Source organism: Belonocnema kinseyi, chromosome 9 (genome assembly GCF_010883055.1).
Source record: "Belonocnema kinseyi isolate 2016_QV_RU_SX_M_011 chromosome 9, B_treatae_v1, whole genome shotgun sequence".
Taxonomy (NCBI): Eukaryota; Metazoa; Arthropoda; class Insecta; order Hymenoptera; family Cynipidae; genus Belonocnema; species Belonocnema kinseyi.
Genome location: NC_046665.1, coordinates 54,692,875 through 54,710,838, shown reverse-complemented (window position 1 = coordinate 54,710,838; position 17,964 = coordinate 54,692,875). Strand labels below are relative to the sequence as shown.

The 17,964-nt window shown below is 30.6% G+C and overlaps 2 protein-coding genes across 15 annotated transcripts in view; one reads left to right on the top strand and one right to left on the bottom strand.

Moving 5' to 3' along the window:
* Nucleotides 1-17,964, top strand: part of LOC117179364 (bromodomain-containing protein 2-like) — a 94,858-nt gene that overhangs the window by 10,402 nt on the left and 66,492 nt on the right. For 6 of the 14 annotated variants that reach the window (XM_033371081.1, XM_033371070.1, XM_033371069.1 and 3 more), the window contains exons 2-6: nt 6,457-6,505; nt 8,385-8,426; nt 9,210-9,458; nt 9,542-9,736; nt 12,064-12,681. In XM_033371081.1, coding sequence (XP_033226972.1) covers nt 6,457-6,505; nt 8,385-8,426; nt 9,210-9,458; nt 9,542-9,736; nt 12,064-12,681 — 1,153 coding nt within the window. Of the gene's footprint in view, nt 1-1,201; nt 1,719-5,949; nt 6,238-6,456; nt 6,506-8,384; nt 8,427-9,209; nt 9,459-9,541; nt 9,737-12,063; nt 12,682-17,964 lie in introns of those variants that run through there. The other 8 variants (XM_033371074.1, XM_033371077.1, XM_033371079.1 and 5 more) reach the window with 6 other exon arrangements.
* The window catches only part of LOC117179366 (speckle-type POZ protein B-like), an 86,496-nt gene that overhangs the window by 62,734 nt on the left and 5,798 nt on the right, over nt 1-17,964 (bottom strand). The window lies entirely within an intron of this gene.

The window sequence follows — 17,964 nt, the reverse complement described above, 5'->3', positions numbered from 1 at the left end:
TTATCCAAACATATGCATTTACGTCCAAATATTTGAACCTTCAATAAAAACAGATGAATTTTCAACAAATTATGGGAATTTTTAACCAGCTAGTTCAATTTTCGAGCAAACAAAAAATGTGAATTTCCAACCAAAAAGAATATCCTTTCTACGATAATAGATGAATTTTTAATCCAAATAGATGCAATTTTCAGGAGATAGCTGAATTATTAACCTGAAAAGGTGAATTAAAAAAAATTCAACGAATAAAGATTAATTTTCATTAAAATAGTTTAATTAAAAAAAAAGTTTTCAAAGTTAAAAAAAGTACGAATTTTCATGCAATAGTTAAAGTTTTAACCAAATGGTTGAATTTTCAAGTTAAGCAGAGGAATTTATTAGCAGATAGTTTGCATTTTTAACAAAAAAGTTTATTTTGAACAAAGAAAGAGGAATTTCCATTTAAAAAATATGATTTTTCTATCACACAAGATGAATTTTTAGTTATGTCCAAGAAGACACATTTTTAAGACCACATTTTGATTATTACCAACTTGAAAAAAAAATCTTAGAAGACAGTTGAATTTTTAACACAAAAGTACATTTTCGAGAAAAAAATATTATTTGTTTACCATAAGAGATGCAATTTCTACCAAAAAGGATAAATTTTCAACCAAAAAAAAATAATTTTTTACAATAAAAGATGAATTTTCTATCCGACAACTTTTCTACCAAAATAGTTGCATTTTGAAGCAACAAGTATGACTTTTTAACAAAATATTTAAATTAACAGAAAAAAAACTTAAAGTTTCAGAAAAATAGTTGAAGTTTTAACAAAAAATCAGGGAAATTTTTTGAAAACATTCCAAAAAGGGGTGAAATTTTATAACTTGTAAGTTTTTTTATTAAACATTATCTTTAAAATTTCCCGTTTCCTGGTCCAGTATCCAACTTGTAAAAATAGTAATATAAACAATTAAATAACAAATGAAATAAGAATGTTTTTATTTCGTAAGTCATTTGTAGAAAATTATTAAAAATCTAAAATGAAATCTCTTTTATTGAAAAATATTTGCAACAATAAGATAAAAAAAGTCGAATGTAAATTGGTAAAAGTAAAAAGAATTTAGAAATAAAAAATAAAAATCTAGTAAATTTCTGGTTGGCATAGTTGGGATGGAATAGGCCAATTTCACTGCGCTTCGTTCGTGTGTCTCCGAGCATTCCCGACTCGTGATTGGTGAGGTAAACCAATGCCAATGGGTTATGTGGAACGGTGGAACAGAACCAGTCGCGGAAAGAATGCGTAGCCATTGTTGGTGCTGTGCGACCATTTGACTTCTGGATCAGAGATCGCGATGGTTGCTGAACTCCAAAACTCAGTGTAAGGCCCTTGTAAAATGTCGCCTACACCTGCACATATTGCTTCCGCCGTGCTGTGTCTAAAACAGTCTCTATCGTGAAACTCGATTTTGGAGTCCGCGTCAGGTCGCGACTCGCGTGTGCGAAGAGGAAAGAGCAAGGTAGAGGAGGCAGACGCTCTCACACTACAAGTGAGTAAGAGTGAGTGAAGTGAGCCAGCGACACGGTGACGGTGGGGCACTTTCAGTGGCGGCCATAACACCAAGTCGACCAACCAAACTGGCGACCAGGGAGAAAGCGTAGTGCGAGTGTTCGCGAGGCGTAGTGGTAGTGTTTTGAGACAGAATTTTCCTGGAAAGTCGACTCAGAGTTATCAGGTAGGTCCTCGTGGTATTTCTAGGGCAGCACGGCCGAAGCTTGTGTCAGGAATCGAGCGTGGTAGCCAAAAAGGCTATGTCTAATTCTTGCCGATATCACAGCGGGCCCTTGGGTGCTTTAGCTTTCTTTCGCAGCGGCCGAACCGCCATGTTGAATGAAACCTACGCCAAATCGAGCACCCGCCAACTTGCTCGGGATTCCCGTCAAACCCCGCCAATCCCCACGCCTGGAAAACCTCAAATTTTCACCCTCAGACGTTCCTCAAATGCAATGTCGCTCTCGAACAGGACACGGCGTTTGTTGTGCGTCGGGAGCATCGGTTGGGCGCGGATCCACTATACGTATAATCCCCCTCACCCAGTTTTCTACCTCCTCCAGAAATCCGAATCCGACCCTTTTTCCCCATTTTTCCTCTATTTTCCTGTAAAAATCCACGACAAGTGCAAATGTGCTCCAAAATTTACCGATTCCATACCTGTCGCACGCATGGATTACCTGGCGTTGCTAATCGGAGTTTTCACTTTCCGAGGAGAAATTCCACCCAGTCACTTCTATTTATTTTCATTTACTTTTTATCTCTAATTTTGAGTCTGTGGTTTATCTCTCTGGGTTCTTATCTAGGGTTCGTAGAAGCTGGGGGATAAGATTACTAAGTAGCACGGCACCAACGCTCGAGATATGACTCCCGAATGTTTTCTTGGTCACTAGGTGTAAATTATGATTTTCTTTCAGGAATTGTGAAAATTGGATGTAATCTTGTTTTGCTGAGTGCTTTGTTTTGATCAGAACGAATATGAATTTGAGGAAACTAGACATGTGAGGAAGTACTCTGGCCGTTTTGTATTTACTGGTTGTTGCCCTTCAATCTGAAATTCCAGACCCTCAAAATTGATTAATTAGAAGGGAGTTGAGATTTTTTCATCTGGAGAATTTCTCATACGTGCAGGTGCTACAAAATTTGTGAATTTGCAATCCTCAGGATTTGTTATTGAGTGTTTTTAATTTAAACATTTTGTGTTGAATTGCTTCAAAATTCATCAACTGGATTTGTGTAATAATGACTCAAAAAATGTTCAGTTTTCTCCAAAAAAAAGAGTTTAATTTCAAGAGAAAGTTATGCTTTCTGCAAATTTTGCAAACCGAAACAATTTTGGAGTAAAGTGCCCCACTGAATCATTTATTTAAAAAAATCAAGTGAATAAATATAATTAAAGAAACAGAATCAATATTTTTCAATTTATTGTAAACTAAGATTTCATTTTGACGTACTTTTTATTGAGAATACTGAATATTTCCTGATTCCAAGAGGAAGTTTTTGAAATTTTTCAAAGTTCACTTATGAAAAATGTGAAATATTTCAGTAATTTTTCCATTCACTGAATTTATTTTTCTCTAAAGAATTTAAAAATAAGCTTAAAAAAGAAATTTGCGACTTTTTGAAAAATGATATCCAGTTTTTAGATAATTGTTTCCAGGTATTGTTGTATTTTTTTACGAATCAATTAAAGAAGACACTGAAAATTCTTATTGTTAAATTCATGGGGATTAAAATTACCACATGCATCCGCGAGAGGCGCCACCTCGGCTGTAGAAATTTGGCGGGAGCTTTAAATCTCTTATTTAAAAAATATTGAGTGAAGTATTCGAAATACAGAATTGAGCTTGTTATTTTACCATAAAGAATTTGTTTGTAATTTAGAGTAGAAAAGTATTAATTGAGAAGTTTCAGTAATTTATTATTCGTAATTAACATCTGGATTGCATTATAATTGTGGACAATGTTTAATTCCCCTTTAATGTTTAATAAAATTAGAAACTTTTCAGTTTAAATGAATTCAAAATTTAAGACTTATTTTTTCCTGGGTTCTTTGTGTGAATTAACTTGAATTTAAATGTATTAGAATTAGGGTCCACTTTATTTTTATTGTCTGTTACTAAATGTTCAAATTATCGAGCCATTCTTTTAAAAATTATGTTCCAATTTTTCTTATTTTTCCCGTCTTTCAGCAGTTTATTTATATCTGGTATTCCAAAGAATTCTAGATTAATTTAAAATGGAGATATAAAAAAATCGACATTTAAAATTAAAAACTTTTAGGATACATTTGTTACGTAACTTTCTTGGTAACAAAAGAATGTCATTACCCACTTAAGTCCTATTTTTAGTTTTAATAATTCTCTTTATTGTTTCTAATATTTTCAGTTTTTAGTTCTTACGTAATTAATTGATCGTTATAAATCATACAAATTAAAATTACTGAAAGCCATTATTGAATAACTTCAGTAGGAATAATTAAGAATTTGACACTTAAGATTAAATTTGTTTGAAATTTAATTATTTACAATTGAATAGGCTTACAAGTTCCATTTGAAAGACAAAAACTGCTCTTTAATTAAATTTAAAGAAACAAAAATGTACATGCAATAAAACCATTTTTTAATATTTGATTTGCTAAAGCGTTTAGGGGTGATTTTTGAGGATTTTTTTTGGAACTGAATTTTCATATAATTTCAAAACAATTATATAAATTGTAAGCAACCAAACATAAAATGAAACCTCGAATAAAATTTGTCATTTTTGTTGGAAATTATTAATTTTGAAATATGTATGGTAGAATATGGTTCGCAAATAAAATAATGGAACACCAGGATACAGTAATATGATACATAAATTTAGTTCAATTCAGGTTTTATTTTGTTTCTCGTTGCACCAAACACTTGAAAAAGCAATCAAATTCCAACGAAATCTATACTGATCACGTTAGGGTAACTCATTTTATAAAGCAAATAAAAATCTAATAAAAAAACGCACACAAGCCAAAGTTATACCTTTTTTTAGTAAAAAATTTAAAAAAAAATCGAAGCCGATTATCATTTAGAAGTCCCCTATTTGAGTTTTGACTTTTTAATTAATTTTATGTTTTTATTTTCTCAATGTCGACAGACAATATGCCAACTTCAAAATAGTGCAATCAATAATTGAACATATAAGTAAAAAAAAATCTTTAAGTTATTTACAATGACAGCAATGTAAAAGAGGATAATTCTATGTATATAAAAATGTGATACATGCAGTTTCAATTCACTGAAAACATAACAAAAAATACCAAATAGGGGACCTTTAAATCATCCGTTTTTTGTATTTGTTGATTAAAAAGGTACATTTTAATCACCCTAGTGTTACGTAAATAACTTTATTAATTTAATTTGAAAGTTTAAAACCTGAATGTTTAAAGTTGATCAACCTAATTCATCAATCATTATTTAAGAACTATTGACAGAAAATCTTAAAAATTGTACAATTTGAGTATGTCAATTAGTTAAGAAATTAATTAATTATAAGCAAAGGGTTTGAATTTCTTCTATAAACAATGACTTTCAGAATGGGTTGAAAAAACAAAATTGTGGAATCGAAATTGGACGTACTATATGAAAAAGTACTGTATTGAGGCCTGTACTAAGTACTGTATTCATATTTTCCTAGTTTCTGTATTTTCCTGTATGCCAATTGTTTTGTTTCTGGAGGTCTTAGAAGCCTCCAATTTTTTCAGCTTTTTTAATTAACGTTCTCTATGACATAACTTATGTTTTATGGACCTCTGTTAAAAATTCGAATCAACAGGAATGAAGAAGAGTTTTTGCAGGTGTTTAAGGCTTTTCTATTGGTGAAAAAGCATTGGAAAAAAAGATTTGATAAACCTGGGAAATTTAATTCAAAAGACACAAGACCCAAATGTATTGTCAATTTAACATAAATTATTGCGTAAAGAACGTTAATAAAAAATTTGACATACACGAAAATAATGTTTTAAAGCACATTTTACTAAGTCTTGACTAAATTAATTACACTTTTACAGGATCCTTCGAAACTACTTTTCTATATAGTTTCAATATTCATTTCTATAATTTTGTGTTTTTGCAACACTTTACTGTAGATTCAATCCCCTGATATTTCAGTTTGATATTAACAACCTCTTGAAATATTATAAATGTAGTATACGCCAATTTGGTACTTGACCTAAAAAAATATGAATTTAGGGTCTTTTCAATGTTAAGGATGCTGCAAACTGATGACCAGCAATAATTACTAGTGATGAGTTTGCAGCATCCTTAAAATTGAAAATACACTAGGTTGAACCCTGAAAGAAATCTGATTTACAGCCTAGTTTTGTCTATAATAATTGAACTGTTTATGATTGTTATAAGTTGGGTTCCTCTTATGTTATTCAGATGTTGCTAATGTCGCAAAACTTGGTTGGAGGCAAGACGAATCACGAAAGAACGCAGGGCTGACATTCGAGCATCTACCATTTGGTAGGCTTGAGTAGTGTTATGCCTCCTCAGCATCGATCTCCCTGGTCACAGCCCAATCGTCTTGGCAAGCAATTAGAGAGCTGTGATGCTCAATTCAGGGTATACCCTTGCCAACTCAGTTGTTGATGAAGCCTCATAGCGACAATCATCAATGTAAAGCAGTTACCTGCTACGTAGCATTTATGTACCATACATGTCGGAAAGGTAGGTGAAAATCGCCGATCAGGTCCCGCTTTAATCCAAACTATGCATCTTAGCGAAATAATAAGTTATCACAAAACCCAGAATGCATTTTACGGTTACATCGCATGTACAGACATACCTAACATCGAACGTAAGCTTATAAACTAAAATTGCAATCACTTTCAGCCTGTAGGATCTCCTCAGTGTTGCATTTTTTTAACCGGTTCTTGTTTGTTCCAGAAAAGAAACCAAGATGCAGCAGGTGGACACGATCTCGCAAAATAACTCTGTGAGTATTGATTCTTGTGACCTTGGTATCGACTTCACCGAATGCAGCTTGACTACTAATTATCCACTAATTTCACTAACTATTATTGCAGACTGTACTAATTACAAAGTAGAAAATTAATTTTATTCGGAAGTTCAATAGCTTGAAGCCCCTGTACTTTTTAAAAAGTAAGAATTTGGAGTTTATGACTCCCAGGGTGACGATTCGACTGGAAAAGTTAAACTTACGAAAGTAGGCAATTTAAAGTTGAGAATTTAATAAGTTTATAAGTATTTGAGCGTGTCAGTTTGAAAAGTCAACAACCTTAAATAACAAAGGTTGCTTACATGTCAGGGAATTCCGGAAAGTTGGGGAGTTTAAAACTGGTAGGGAAATCTTGAAAAAATTCGCAATTGAAGAAAAAAATGTCCCTAATCGGAAAATGATCGGGAATTTGATTTAATGACTGGGATTAAAAGTGGTTTCATATATTTTATTATTCTAATTCTGAATTGGGACAGGGGATTTCAGTAAAGAATTATAATTTCGACTTCGAGACATGGAATTTTCTAAAAGATTTTTAATTCTGTGTTTCGACATGGAATTTCAATAAAAAATTACAATTTTGACTTTGGACACGCAATTTCGTAAATAATTATAATTTTTACTTTTGAGTCCGGCAATTGCCGCAAAAAATACATTTTTCGAAAACAATTTTAGTTTGGATTTAGAAAAGGGGAAAACTAAAAAAAAATCCTTGTTCCATGTCGGAATTCGTCACAATTTGAAACTTTACTCTTCCAAATTTTAGAAAAGGAAAATTACCATATGTCTGAATTATAATAGAAAACATTTTTTTTGTCGGCGGAATGACTTCAAATTTTTTCTTGGAACAGGTAATTTTTGACATAAAAGGGGAAGTTTTAGAAAATAATTTTTATTTTACATTTATAAAAAGGGAATTTACAAAAAACAATCCCTGTTCCAAGTCGGATTTCGTTTGATTCGGAAAATATCTTGTTCCAAATCAGAATTGTTTTGAATTTATTACGCAAATAAAAATTTTGCAGAATTTGAATCTTCCCTCTTCCAAATTTTCGAAAAAGGGTGTTACTATATTTGTGAATTATAATAGCAGATTTTGTAAAGGAATAGAGTTGTGCCTTGGAAAAGCCAATTTTGGAAATTAATTCAATTGTGATTTGGAACAGGGAATCCCGTAAGGAGCTATAATTTTCACATTGGAACAGGTAATTTTTTACATGGAAAGAGAAATTTTGGAAAATCATTTCAATTTGGATTTATAAGGAGGGAATTCACAAAAGCAATCCCTGTACCACATCAGAATTTGATAATGTTGTAGATAAGTATAATTCTGACTTGGAACAGGGCATTTTTGGAAATAAAAATAATTGTGATTTCCGTAAAGAAATGTAATTTTCACTTTGAAACAGAGAGTAAGGGAAATCTTTTTAAATGTTTATAAATCACTCGAAAAGAAATTGAATTCTTTTAAATTGACACCCTTTTTCTGTATGACTTGTCACTAAAAATTAAATATTAAATAAATCATAATTCGGAAGAATTAAAAGTTACTGGGGGGGGGGGGGGATCCGGATTTTGTAATCATTCGCGAAATCAACACCCTGAAATCTTAATTTTCCAAAGTATATTTCCGTTCCAAGAGTGTCTTTACAATCAGTTCACTTCGAGAGTCGTGTATTTTCCTGGACTCGTCACGTTTTGTCTTCCATTCTTGTATTACTCCTCAAATCTAGTTGACTATAAAATTGCAGATATCTACACGATCTTGTAAAATATGCTCGCTGTAATGCTCGATTCTTTATGAGGCATTCTAGAAATTTACCCGGTTTGACTGAATAGTATGTATGAATTACAGTTAGATGTGGAGGAGCGAGAAAGGCTGTGTAATATACCGAAGGTGAGACTTCCTGTGGACTGATTTTGCATTTATCTGTGACTGATTCAATTTGGGTTTCATCGGGAAGTGTAGATTGCAGTTTTAGCTTTCAATATTCTTTACACTGAACCTAAATTTGCCTTCAGAAGATAATTTTTTTGAAAAAATAGTTCAAATACTTGCTTGGAACTTTTGAGAATAATAAGTTACAATTCTTGAAAGATCTGTGTCTATGCTTTGAATATCTAGAACCTATTATTCGATTCGATATTTAGGAAGACTCAGCCTTTTACTTGAATATGCTGTTTATGAAATATTCCGCAAGTTTGACTTTGAACTAATTTTCCCTTATTTTATATTTTTACAACACGGGATTCATCATTTGGAGATGGTTATTTATTTACTAAGAACTTAAAATATTTAGCAGCCTGATTCGCTCATTGCATGATCCAAAGTTAGATATCAAAATTAAAAATTCAGACAGTGAAGTCGATAATATTAACTAGTATTTTACTGCCTGTTATCCAATATCAATATATTTCCCTTTGTTTGAAAAATAAACCTAGCATGCTCTAATCACTTCCGTAGCAAAATAGTTTTGTAAATAATAATGTGAACAATAATTTAATCTAGATTAAATTGTTGTAGTGCTTTTAGTTTAAGTTCAGTTGATATCTTCTGAATTTTCTCGTTTTAGAGAAATGGTGGTGTTTATCATCTTTGCTCCATCTAGTTTTAAGAAGTATAGCTGAAAAAAAATGTTTAGAATTTGAAAATTGATGATTAAAATGTTAATTAATGCAGACGAGTGTACCTGGTCGGGCGTCGGCAACGCCGGCTGCTACTGCTCGAGAACCACCTCCACGAGACGAGCCACCCGTGGAGCCAGTGAACGGGATTGTACAACCTCCTGTTGTGCCGCCCCCAAACCGACCGGGTCGTAATACCAATCAAACACATTACCTCCATAAGGGTGTACTTAAAGCAGTATGGAAACACCAATTCGCTTGGCCTTTCCAGCAGCCAGTAGATGCGAAAAAGCTCAATTTGCCAGTTCGTATATTCCTCTATGAAGCTTGTTATGAAATGAAACAAGGTAGACCTGGGTACATGATATTCCCTCTTCTTTATTCTAGGATTACCACAAAATTATCAAGCAACCTATGGATTTGGGCACAATCAAAAAACGGTTGGAGAACAATTATTATTGGAGCGCCAAAGAATGTATTCAAGATTTCAATACGATGTTCACCAACTGCTATGTCTACAACAAGCCAGGCGAGGACGTTGTTGTCATGGCGCAGGCTCTCGAAAAGTTGTTCCTCACGAAGGTAATTTTACGTAAGCTGTTGAGCATTCATGTTTATTGGCTGAAAAATCAACTCTTTTGGTAGAAAATTCAACTACTTACTTAAAAGTTGAACTACTTTGTTGAAACTTCATATTTTTGGGGGTAAAATTCAACTGTTTTGTAGACAATTCAAAAGTGGAACTACTTTCTATAAAATTTATTTATTCTTGTTTCGAAACTTGATTTTTTTTCAAATCGAAAATGTCTTTCTTAGTTACTAAATATGTCTTTTTGGTTTGAAAATTCATGTATTTGGGTTAAAAGAAGTGAGTGAAGAAAAAATGTGGATGAATTGTGGATCATTTCAAGTTAAAAGATTGACAAAACATAACAAATTGTTCCTTTTTCGGACATAAATATACAACGTACTATCTTCAGTTCTAATGGATATAATGAAGTGATTTAATATTTATGTACAAAAAGACGGACAATTTGTTATATTCTGCAAAAAATTTAACAGCAATTTGTTGAGAAAAGTTCAAAGTACCATTATGAAACCTTTCAGACTTTTCCTATTAATTTTTTCAATAAAAAACCATGCTCTAAGTTCGCTGTCGTTAAAAGCTGTCAAATTTTTTTACTTTTTAACCAAATTTTGGGTTTTTAAGCTATACCATTTTTTGCATATTCGTTTCAGGCTCATTAACGTTCGTTTTGACCTTTAAATAATCCGTCATTCATTGAGCTACCAATTTGTCTTCACTTACATTTATAACGTTACAGCAAAAAGACTCGAATTTTCTCACCAATAGCAGTTGCGTTTTTAACCAAAAGATATTAATTTTTCAAATCAAAGATAATTGTTAAATAAGAAAGGTTTTCCGACTAAAAAAACGTCAATCTTCAACGAAAATGGTAAAGGATTTAACTATTATTTTTTATTTGGTTGAATTTAACTGTTTTTTATTCACAATTAAAAACCTCTTTTGATTGAAGTATTAATTAATAAATTTTTCGTTTATAATTCAGCTTTATTGTTTCCAAAATCAACTCTTTTGTTAGAAATTCGCCTCTTTTTGTTTTTGAAAATTCATCTCTTTTGATAGAAAATTCCAAAAATTCCGTGGTTGAAGATTCATATCTATTTGAAAATTAACCTTTTGGTTGAAAATTTATATTTTCGAGTTAAAAATTCAACTATTTTGTAGAAAATTCGAAAATTCCCGTTTTTATATAAAAATTGATCTCTTAGTTGAAACTTGAACTATTTGGTGGCAAATTCACGTACTTTGCTGAAAATTGGCTTTATTTGTAAAAATCAATTGTTCCTGTATGCAAAATTAACTGTTTTGTTGAAAATTCATACATATTTGGGATAGTAAGTTTAACAATTTAGTTGGATTTGCTTCCTTTATTAACTAAGACATTTTTCTTGTTTTAAAATTTGTTTTGTTTTTTATTATTATTTTAGTTGAAAATTCATATTTTTGCGTTTAAGGCCATGTGAGCGTAACCTTAACAATTATTTTACAATTTTTTCAAACCCAACTTACGTTTACACGAAATGCGATATTGAGTTGCATAAATGGGAAATTAAATAAGAAGCGCCAAGAAACGTTTGTCTGGTCCTAAATTTTTACAATTATAAAAAGTTTTTTTAAAACAATTTTGTTGTTGATTTATTTATAATAATAAAAATTTAGGACCAGTCAAAGGTTTCTTAGTGCTTCTTATTTAATTTCCCAAATTTTCAACTCGATGTCGCATTTCGTGTGAACAAAAGTTGGATTTGAAAAAAGTGTTCAAAAAAATTTGAGGTTACGCTCACATGGCCTTAAACGTCAAATTGTTTCTAAAACATTCGCCTTTTTTTAGCTCGAAAAGTCAAGTCTTTTTATGTAAATTCGTCTTTGCGACTTGAAGATTCATCTCTTTTGTTGAAAATTACGTTTATTAACTTAAAATGTAACGTCCATTTATAAAAGAAAATTGATCTTTTTTAGTTAAAAATTCTACTATATGGTGAAAAATTAATGTTTTAGTTGAAAATTCTGCCTTTTTTGATAGGAAATAATTACTCTTGGTTGAAGATTCAACTATTTAAGCGTAAATACAACTGATTTGTTGAAAATGCGTATTTTTTGTTGGAAATGAAGCTGTGCTGTTATAAATGCAATATATTTAGACTTGAAGTGTTATGATTAGGGTGTATACATCAGTTTTAAGTAAAACAATCTGTTCTCCTATTTTCGTAAAAAAATCACCCCATTTCCCCTGTTTTAAAATAGTTTTGTGCTTCAAAGTCCATACTTTTGGATCTTGAAAATATAAATGAAGACAGTGGTGATATTCGAATTGATATTACAGGTGTCGCACATGCCAAAAGATGAGGTGGAGCTTGACCCGCCCGCCCCAAAAGGGCCGAAAGGGAAAAAACCTGGTAGACTGGGCGCCCCGGCGACGGGTGGTCCCGTACCAGCAAGTACTGGTGGTCCAGGTCGTGGGCGACCCTCGTCCCAAGTTGCAGCAGCTGTGAGCTCCAGTGTCCCCAACAGCATGACACCTTCGTCGACAACCGCAGGAACGACAGGAGTCATGCCGATGCCACCCCTCGGTACCCAGGCGCCAGTTTCCGTACCTGGGAGCACAAACACTACGACCATCGCACCTCCCTCGAGCATAGGTGTCACCTCCATGGCCACTCACAACTCGTTACCGCAACAGGTGATTCCTCCAACCACCGGCTATCACGCGCAGCCCGCGATAGAGCCGCCGGCGGCCCCCGCCGTTCCCCCAGCACCACAAGTTCCCACGGCGCCCCCCGTCATGCCACCCTCGCAGCCTGCCAAAGTGAGAAAAGGAGTGAAGAGAAAGGCCGATACCACGACGCCCACGGCCAATTCTTTCGATCCCATTTACAACCCCATGGAACCTAAGAATGCCAAGATCCCGACGAGGAGAGAATCTGGAAGGCAAATTAAAAAGGTAGGGCGATTGTTTTTGCCTTTTTATTTCAGGGTTGACACTAGGATATTATACGCTTGCAGGAAGAGTGTACCATTTGACACGCGAACTATTGCGTTTTTTCTCCAAGTTATTAGAGCAATCTTAATGAAAAGAAAACAGAGTGGCCGCTGAACCGAGAGACCGAGTAAACCCGCTCTTTTTCAATTATGGTATAATTCAGTTTACAATGCGTAATTCAAAAATCTTTTAATTTAAACATTCTTGATTTTACATTTCTATTTTTAGGTGTATGTTTTTAATTTAAAGAATTTTAAAGTGCAGTCTTCTTGAAGACTTTTGAACAATTACAAATTAAAAGCGTTTGAAGTCGAAAATTTTTGATAAAAAACAGTTTTATTTTATCAACTTTAAATATAAATAAATAATTTTAAAAATAGATCTGTACTTTATATATTAAAAACTGAACAACAATTTATTTGATGAAACGATTCTAAATCCGTTCAAAGTTGAAGAATTTCCAGATTTTTACTGTTTCAATTTGAAAGTCTTTTTCATTAAAAAAATGAAAAGGTGCGATTGAAATAATATATTCATGATTAAAGGCTTTTATTAAATTAAAAATATTGTTTGAGGCTAAATTAATGACTTTTTAACTCATTTAATTTTAAATTTTGTAATTGAGAAAAAAATAATTATTTAATATTTAGCAATATTTGACTGTTAATTTAATACGAGTAAATTAAAGACAAATGTTTCAAGGAAACGATTTCAATTTTAATTGTTTGACATAGAAAGCTTTGAATTGTTAAAATTTCAAAAATCTTTTAAACTTTTAACGTTACAATTTTTATTGTTCTCTTTAAAAAATATTTAATTTGTAAGCGAAATTGTTGAATTTTTATGTAGAAATAATAATTAAACACTTATTATTTGTAGACAAAATTTGAGTAATATCGAGAGATATTTAGAATTTTTTGAAAAGATTGCAAATTAATTTAAAACTTGAAATGATGTCAACTAATTTAAATTAAGCGTGTGTAAATTTTGTTCAGCACTTCTACATATATTTTTAAATGAATAGAATTTTTCCTACAATTTTTAGAAAGTCCTGAATTTTTTAAAAATCTTCCAGGGTCTTTTTGACAATTTTGGAAATCTTAAAATCTTTTTAAATATTCTGTTAAAATAATTTTTTAAAATGAAAAATCATTTTCAATTTTCATAAGAATATTCAGAAAATGTTTTTATTCTTTTGAAGCCTTTCACATTTATTAAAAAGCTTCTAAATTTTTTGTTTTGAATTTGGAAATATCTGTGTTTTGTTTTAAATTCGGTTGCGGGCATTTGCACCAAAATTTTGGTGCGAATAGTCGAATTTTGTCGGTACACCCACTTTGTTTAACTTATTTGATATCATTTCAAGTTCTAAATTAATTTTGAATCTTTTTAAAACTTCTAAATTACTCTAATTTTGTCTGGAAAATAAAAAGTGTTCAAATATTCTTCATGAATCTAAATTTGCAGGAAATTTTTTTTAATTCACAGGATTTTCTAGAAGTTGCAGGGCACATTCAATTAATTTTAAAAATTGTTGAGAAGTCCTGAAAAATTTTCAAAAATTATTTTTATATTGAAAAAATTTTTAATTAACTTCTAGATTTCTCAAGATTTAGAAAAAAAAACTTCAAAGCTTTTCAAGGATGCTTAAACTATTTAAAATGAAAATAATTTAAGGACCTTTTTGTTAAGAAAAAATTTAAATTTTAAAAATTTTAATGTTTCTAGTCTAAAATAACTTAATAATATAATTTAAAACATTTGTTAAGTTCATTGATTGATTCTTTAATTTAGAGTATTGAAAATGTCAACGTGGATTTATATTTTTGGAAGTTAATATACATTTTTCTGAATATTAAAAATTCTTAATTATGTGGTTCATCTACATTTCAATTAAAACTGTTCAATTGAAAAGTGTTAGTACCTTCCAGTTTATACGTGTAAATTATTGAGCATTTGAATACAAAATATTTGAATTGAAAAACTTTTTAAACTTTAATTTTAAAATTTTAAAATTCAGGACTACCACTTTGAATGCTTTAATTTTTTCTTTATTTTTTATTCCTTTAAATGGAAAAATGTTTAGAATAAAGTTCGATTTTTAAAATTTTATTGACCGGGAAAAATGTTTGCGAACCGGGATATAACGGGGAATTTTTTTCTTTGATTAAAACGGCACTCCGGAAAGAGGAGTGATACCAATTCATTTTTATGACCAATATTATTCTAAGGTATAAAATTAATTATTTTGTATAATATTAAGAGTGGCCGGCTGTACCAAGTAACTTGGAATTTTATGAAACCGAGAAATGACAGTGAATTTATGTTTTGATCGGAAATTTTACAACTTTTAGACGAAAAAGAAAAATGTCCAACTATGATTTTAAACGTTTTTTAAAGTAATTAGTTGAATTTTCTTCTTTTTTCCAATTATTTCAACTTTAAACATATTCCATTTTAGATCTTAAGGGGGAATATATACTTGAAAGCGCGAAAAAATGCGATTTTCGTGATTTTTCTCAGAAAGCTTATACGAATTGTTGGATTGATTATTTTCTAAATGAACGAACTCATATTCGAGAACATGTTTAATTTTCCATTTTATTTACTTTACAATATTGATGTGTGTATGTATTTATTATATATTATATTATTATTATTTTTTATTTTATATATATATATATATCTTTCAACTACCGAAAAAAATAGGTCCTTCGCGGTGAGCACTCTCGTTTCACCTATAATTATCAAAATAGAAAAACCAAAAAGATTATTAAAGCCAAGACTATAATCCAGTCTTTGTCGTAGGGATTTTCGAAATTATCTTTATTTTACAAAATGGTGGATGGCTGAACGCAATGTAGCGATTTTTGAGTAAAAATTCGTCCTTATTTTGTCGATAAAACAAAATCTTAAGCTATTAAAAAAAGCCCTACGACAAAGTCTAGATAATTATGTATATAATAAGCACAATAAATTTCAAGTTGATCGTTACCGTGGTTTTCGAGTTATCGTGCTCACCGATGGGTCCAGAAAACACAAAAATAAAAAAATCGATTCTTTTTACCATTCTAGGTGTATATTCACCCTTAATGTTTAAATACACATTTTAATTTAAAGAATTTTAAAATGCAGTTTGATAGACCTTAACATTTAAAAAGTAGAAGCATTTTAAATCGAAGATTTTGGATAAAAATTATTTTTAGTTGATCAACTATAAATGTAAGTTAATTAATGATATTTAAAATTGACCTATTCTTTAAGATTTAAAAAGTAAATAATAATTAATTTTACAAGACGTTTCGGAGTCAGTTTAGAATATTAGAATCTCTAGATTCTAATGTTGGAAATTAAACTGTTTTAATTTAAAAAGTCTTATTAGTTAAATAAATGTAAACGCCTGATAGAAATTTTATAAACTATTTCCAATTTAAAGATAACATTAAAATAATAAATTCATAATTCCAATCTTTCATTAAGATTCAAATATTAATTCAGTCTAAAATATTCAATTTTTAAATCATTAACTTTAAAATTATTTACTTAAGAAAAATAACAGTTACTTAATACTTAGAAATACTTGATTGTTCATTTAAAATCAGTAATTATAATTACATTTTTAAATAAAAATTGAACACCTATTATCCTTTGAAAAAATTCGAGTGAGTTGAAGAGATATTTAGAAGTTTGGAAAAAATTCAAAATTGATTAAAAGTTTGAAATGATTTGAAATAATTTAAACGAAGTGTCTAAGTGTACCGGCAAAATCCGGTTATTAGTACGAAATTTTCTGTGTAAATAGCCTAATTTAAAACAAAATATAGGTTTCGACAGATTACAAACAATTTTTTAAAAGCTTTTTAACGATTTTGAAAGGCTTCAGAAGAATAAAAAACATTTAATCAAAATTGAAGCAAATTATCTTTCTCCGATCAATCCAAATAGTGAACTTAAATATGAACATTAGTTCAATTTTTTCTTCGGTCTTACGATCAAGATTAAATTAAAAAAACAAGGACGTCCGAGTCAGTAATTTAATCAAAATATAAAAATTCCTCTACACCTCGCGACGTTTCGACCTAATCTGTCGGTCTTCCTTAGGCAATACCTGATAAAAAATTATTATAAAAATTAGCTAATTTAAAAAATTAACATTGTCGTAGAGAAAATTATATTATGAAAAGAAAAGTCAATTTACCTTATATAAGATTTTTGCACATAAAAAAATGTAGTTCGATGAATAAAAGTGAGACGGCTTGAAATAATTTCCGAAACACATAATTTTTTAATTGGGAAACCCCTAAAAAAAAAGAAGAGAGGCTCCCAATAATTAAGTTTACATTTTAAAAACACTTGAGCGAACCAACGATAGTCACACGACGGACAAGCAGGTAATGGTGACAGGAAACTAAACTTGGATTATGTTAAATATATTTAGTACAGAGTTTTCAATATAGAGGGTCTAATTCCACTTAAGCGAAAATAATGCGCCAAGGTATTATAGAAATTTACTATTCAATTTATTATATTATGGTAATGTTGCGTTACATGAAGTATTTCTGTTTTTAAATTAATGGAACAGTTCTTATATTTATTAATGAAAATTGATTCTAAAATTCTACGTTTGTATGTGTTGTTTTCTTTTTCTAAAATCTTTATATTATCAAAGTCAAAATCAAAAAAGTGATCAAAAATCCACGAGTGTTGTGACAAACCTGTATTCAAGTTGCCATTTATTTTGTTCACTGGAACTATTGTAAATCTCTTTTATTCTTTCTTTGATCACACTTTCTATTAATGGTAATGGATAATTATGTTTAATTCTTTTATATTTTCTTCTCTAAAATTGAAATCGCTTAGTTTTATGTATCTATCTACTAGTCCTTTTATTAGTCCAATTTTTTGGTTAAATTGATGGTGGGAGTTATAATTTAAATATTGCCCTGGCCATGAAGGTTTTTTGTACCAATTGGTAATTAAACTTCCATCTTCAGTTTTTTTGATTGACATATCCAAATAATTGAAGGTGTTATTATTTTATAATTCAAAAGTAAATTGTAAGTATTCTTCTATACTATTGAATCTGTTAATTAATTCTTGAATTTTTTCAGTGGGAACTATAGTGAATATGTCATCCATGTACCTTTTATAGAAAAGTGGTTTAAAAGTTAATTTCGATAATGCTCTATTTTCTAAATCCTCTAAAACGAGATTGGAAGCAACTGGAGATAGGGGAGAACTCAT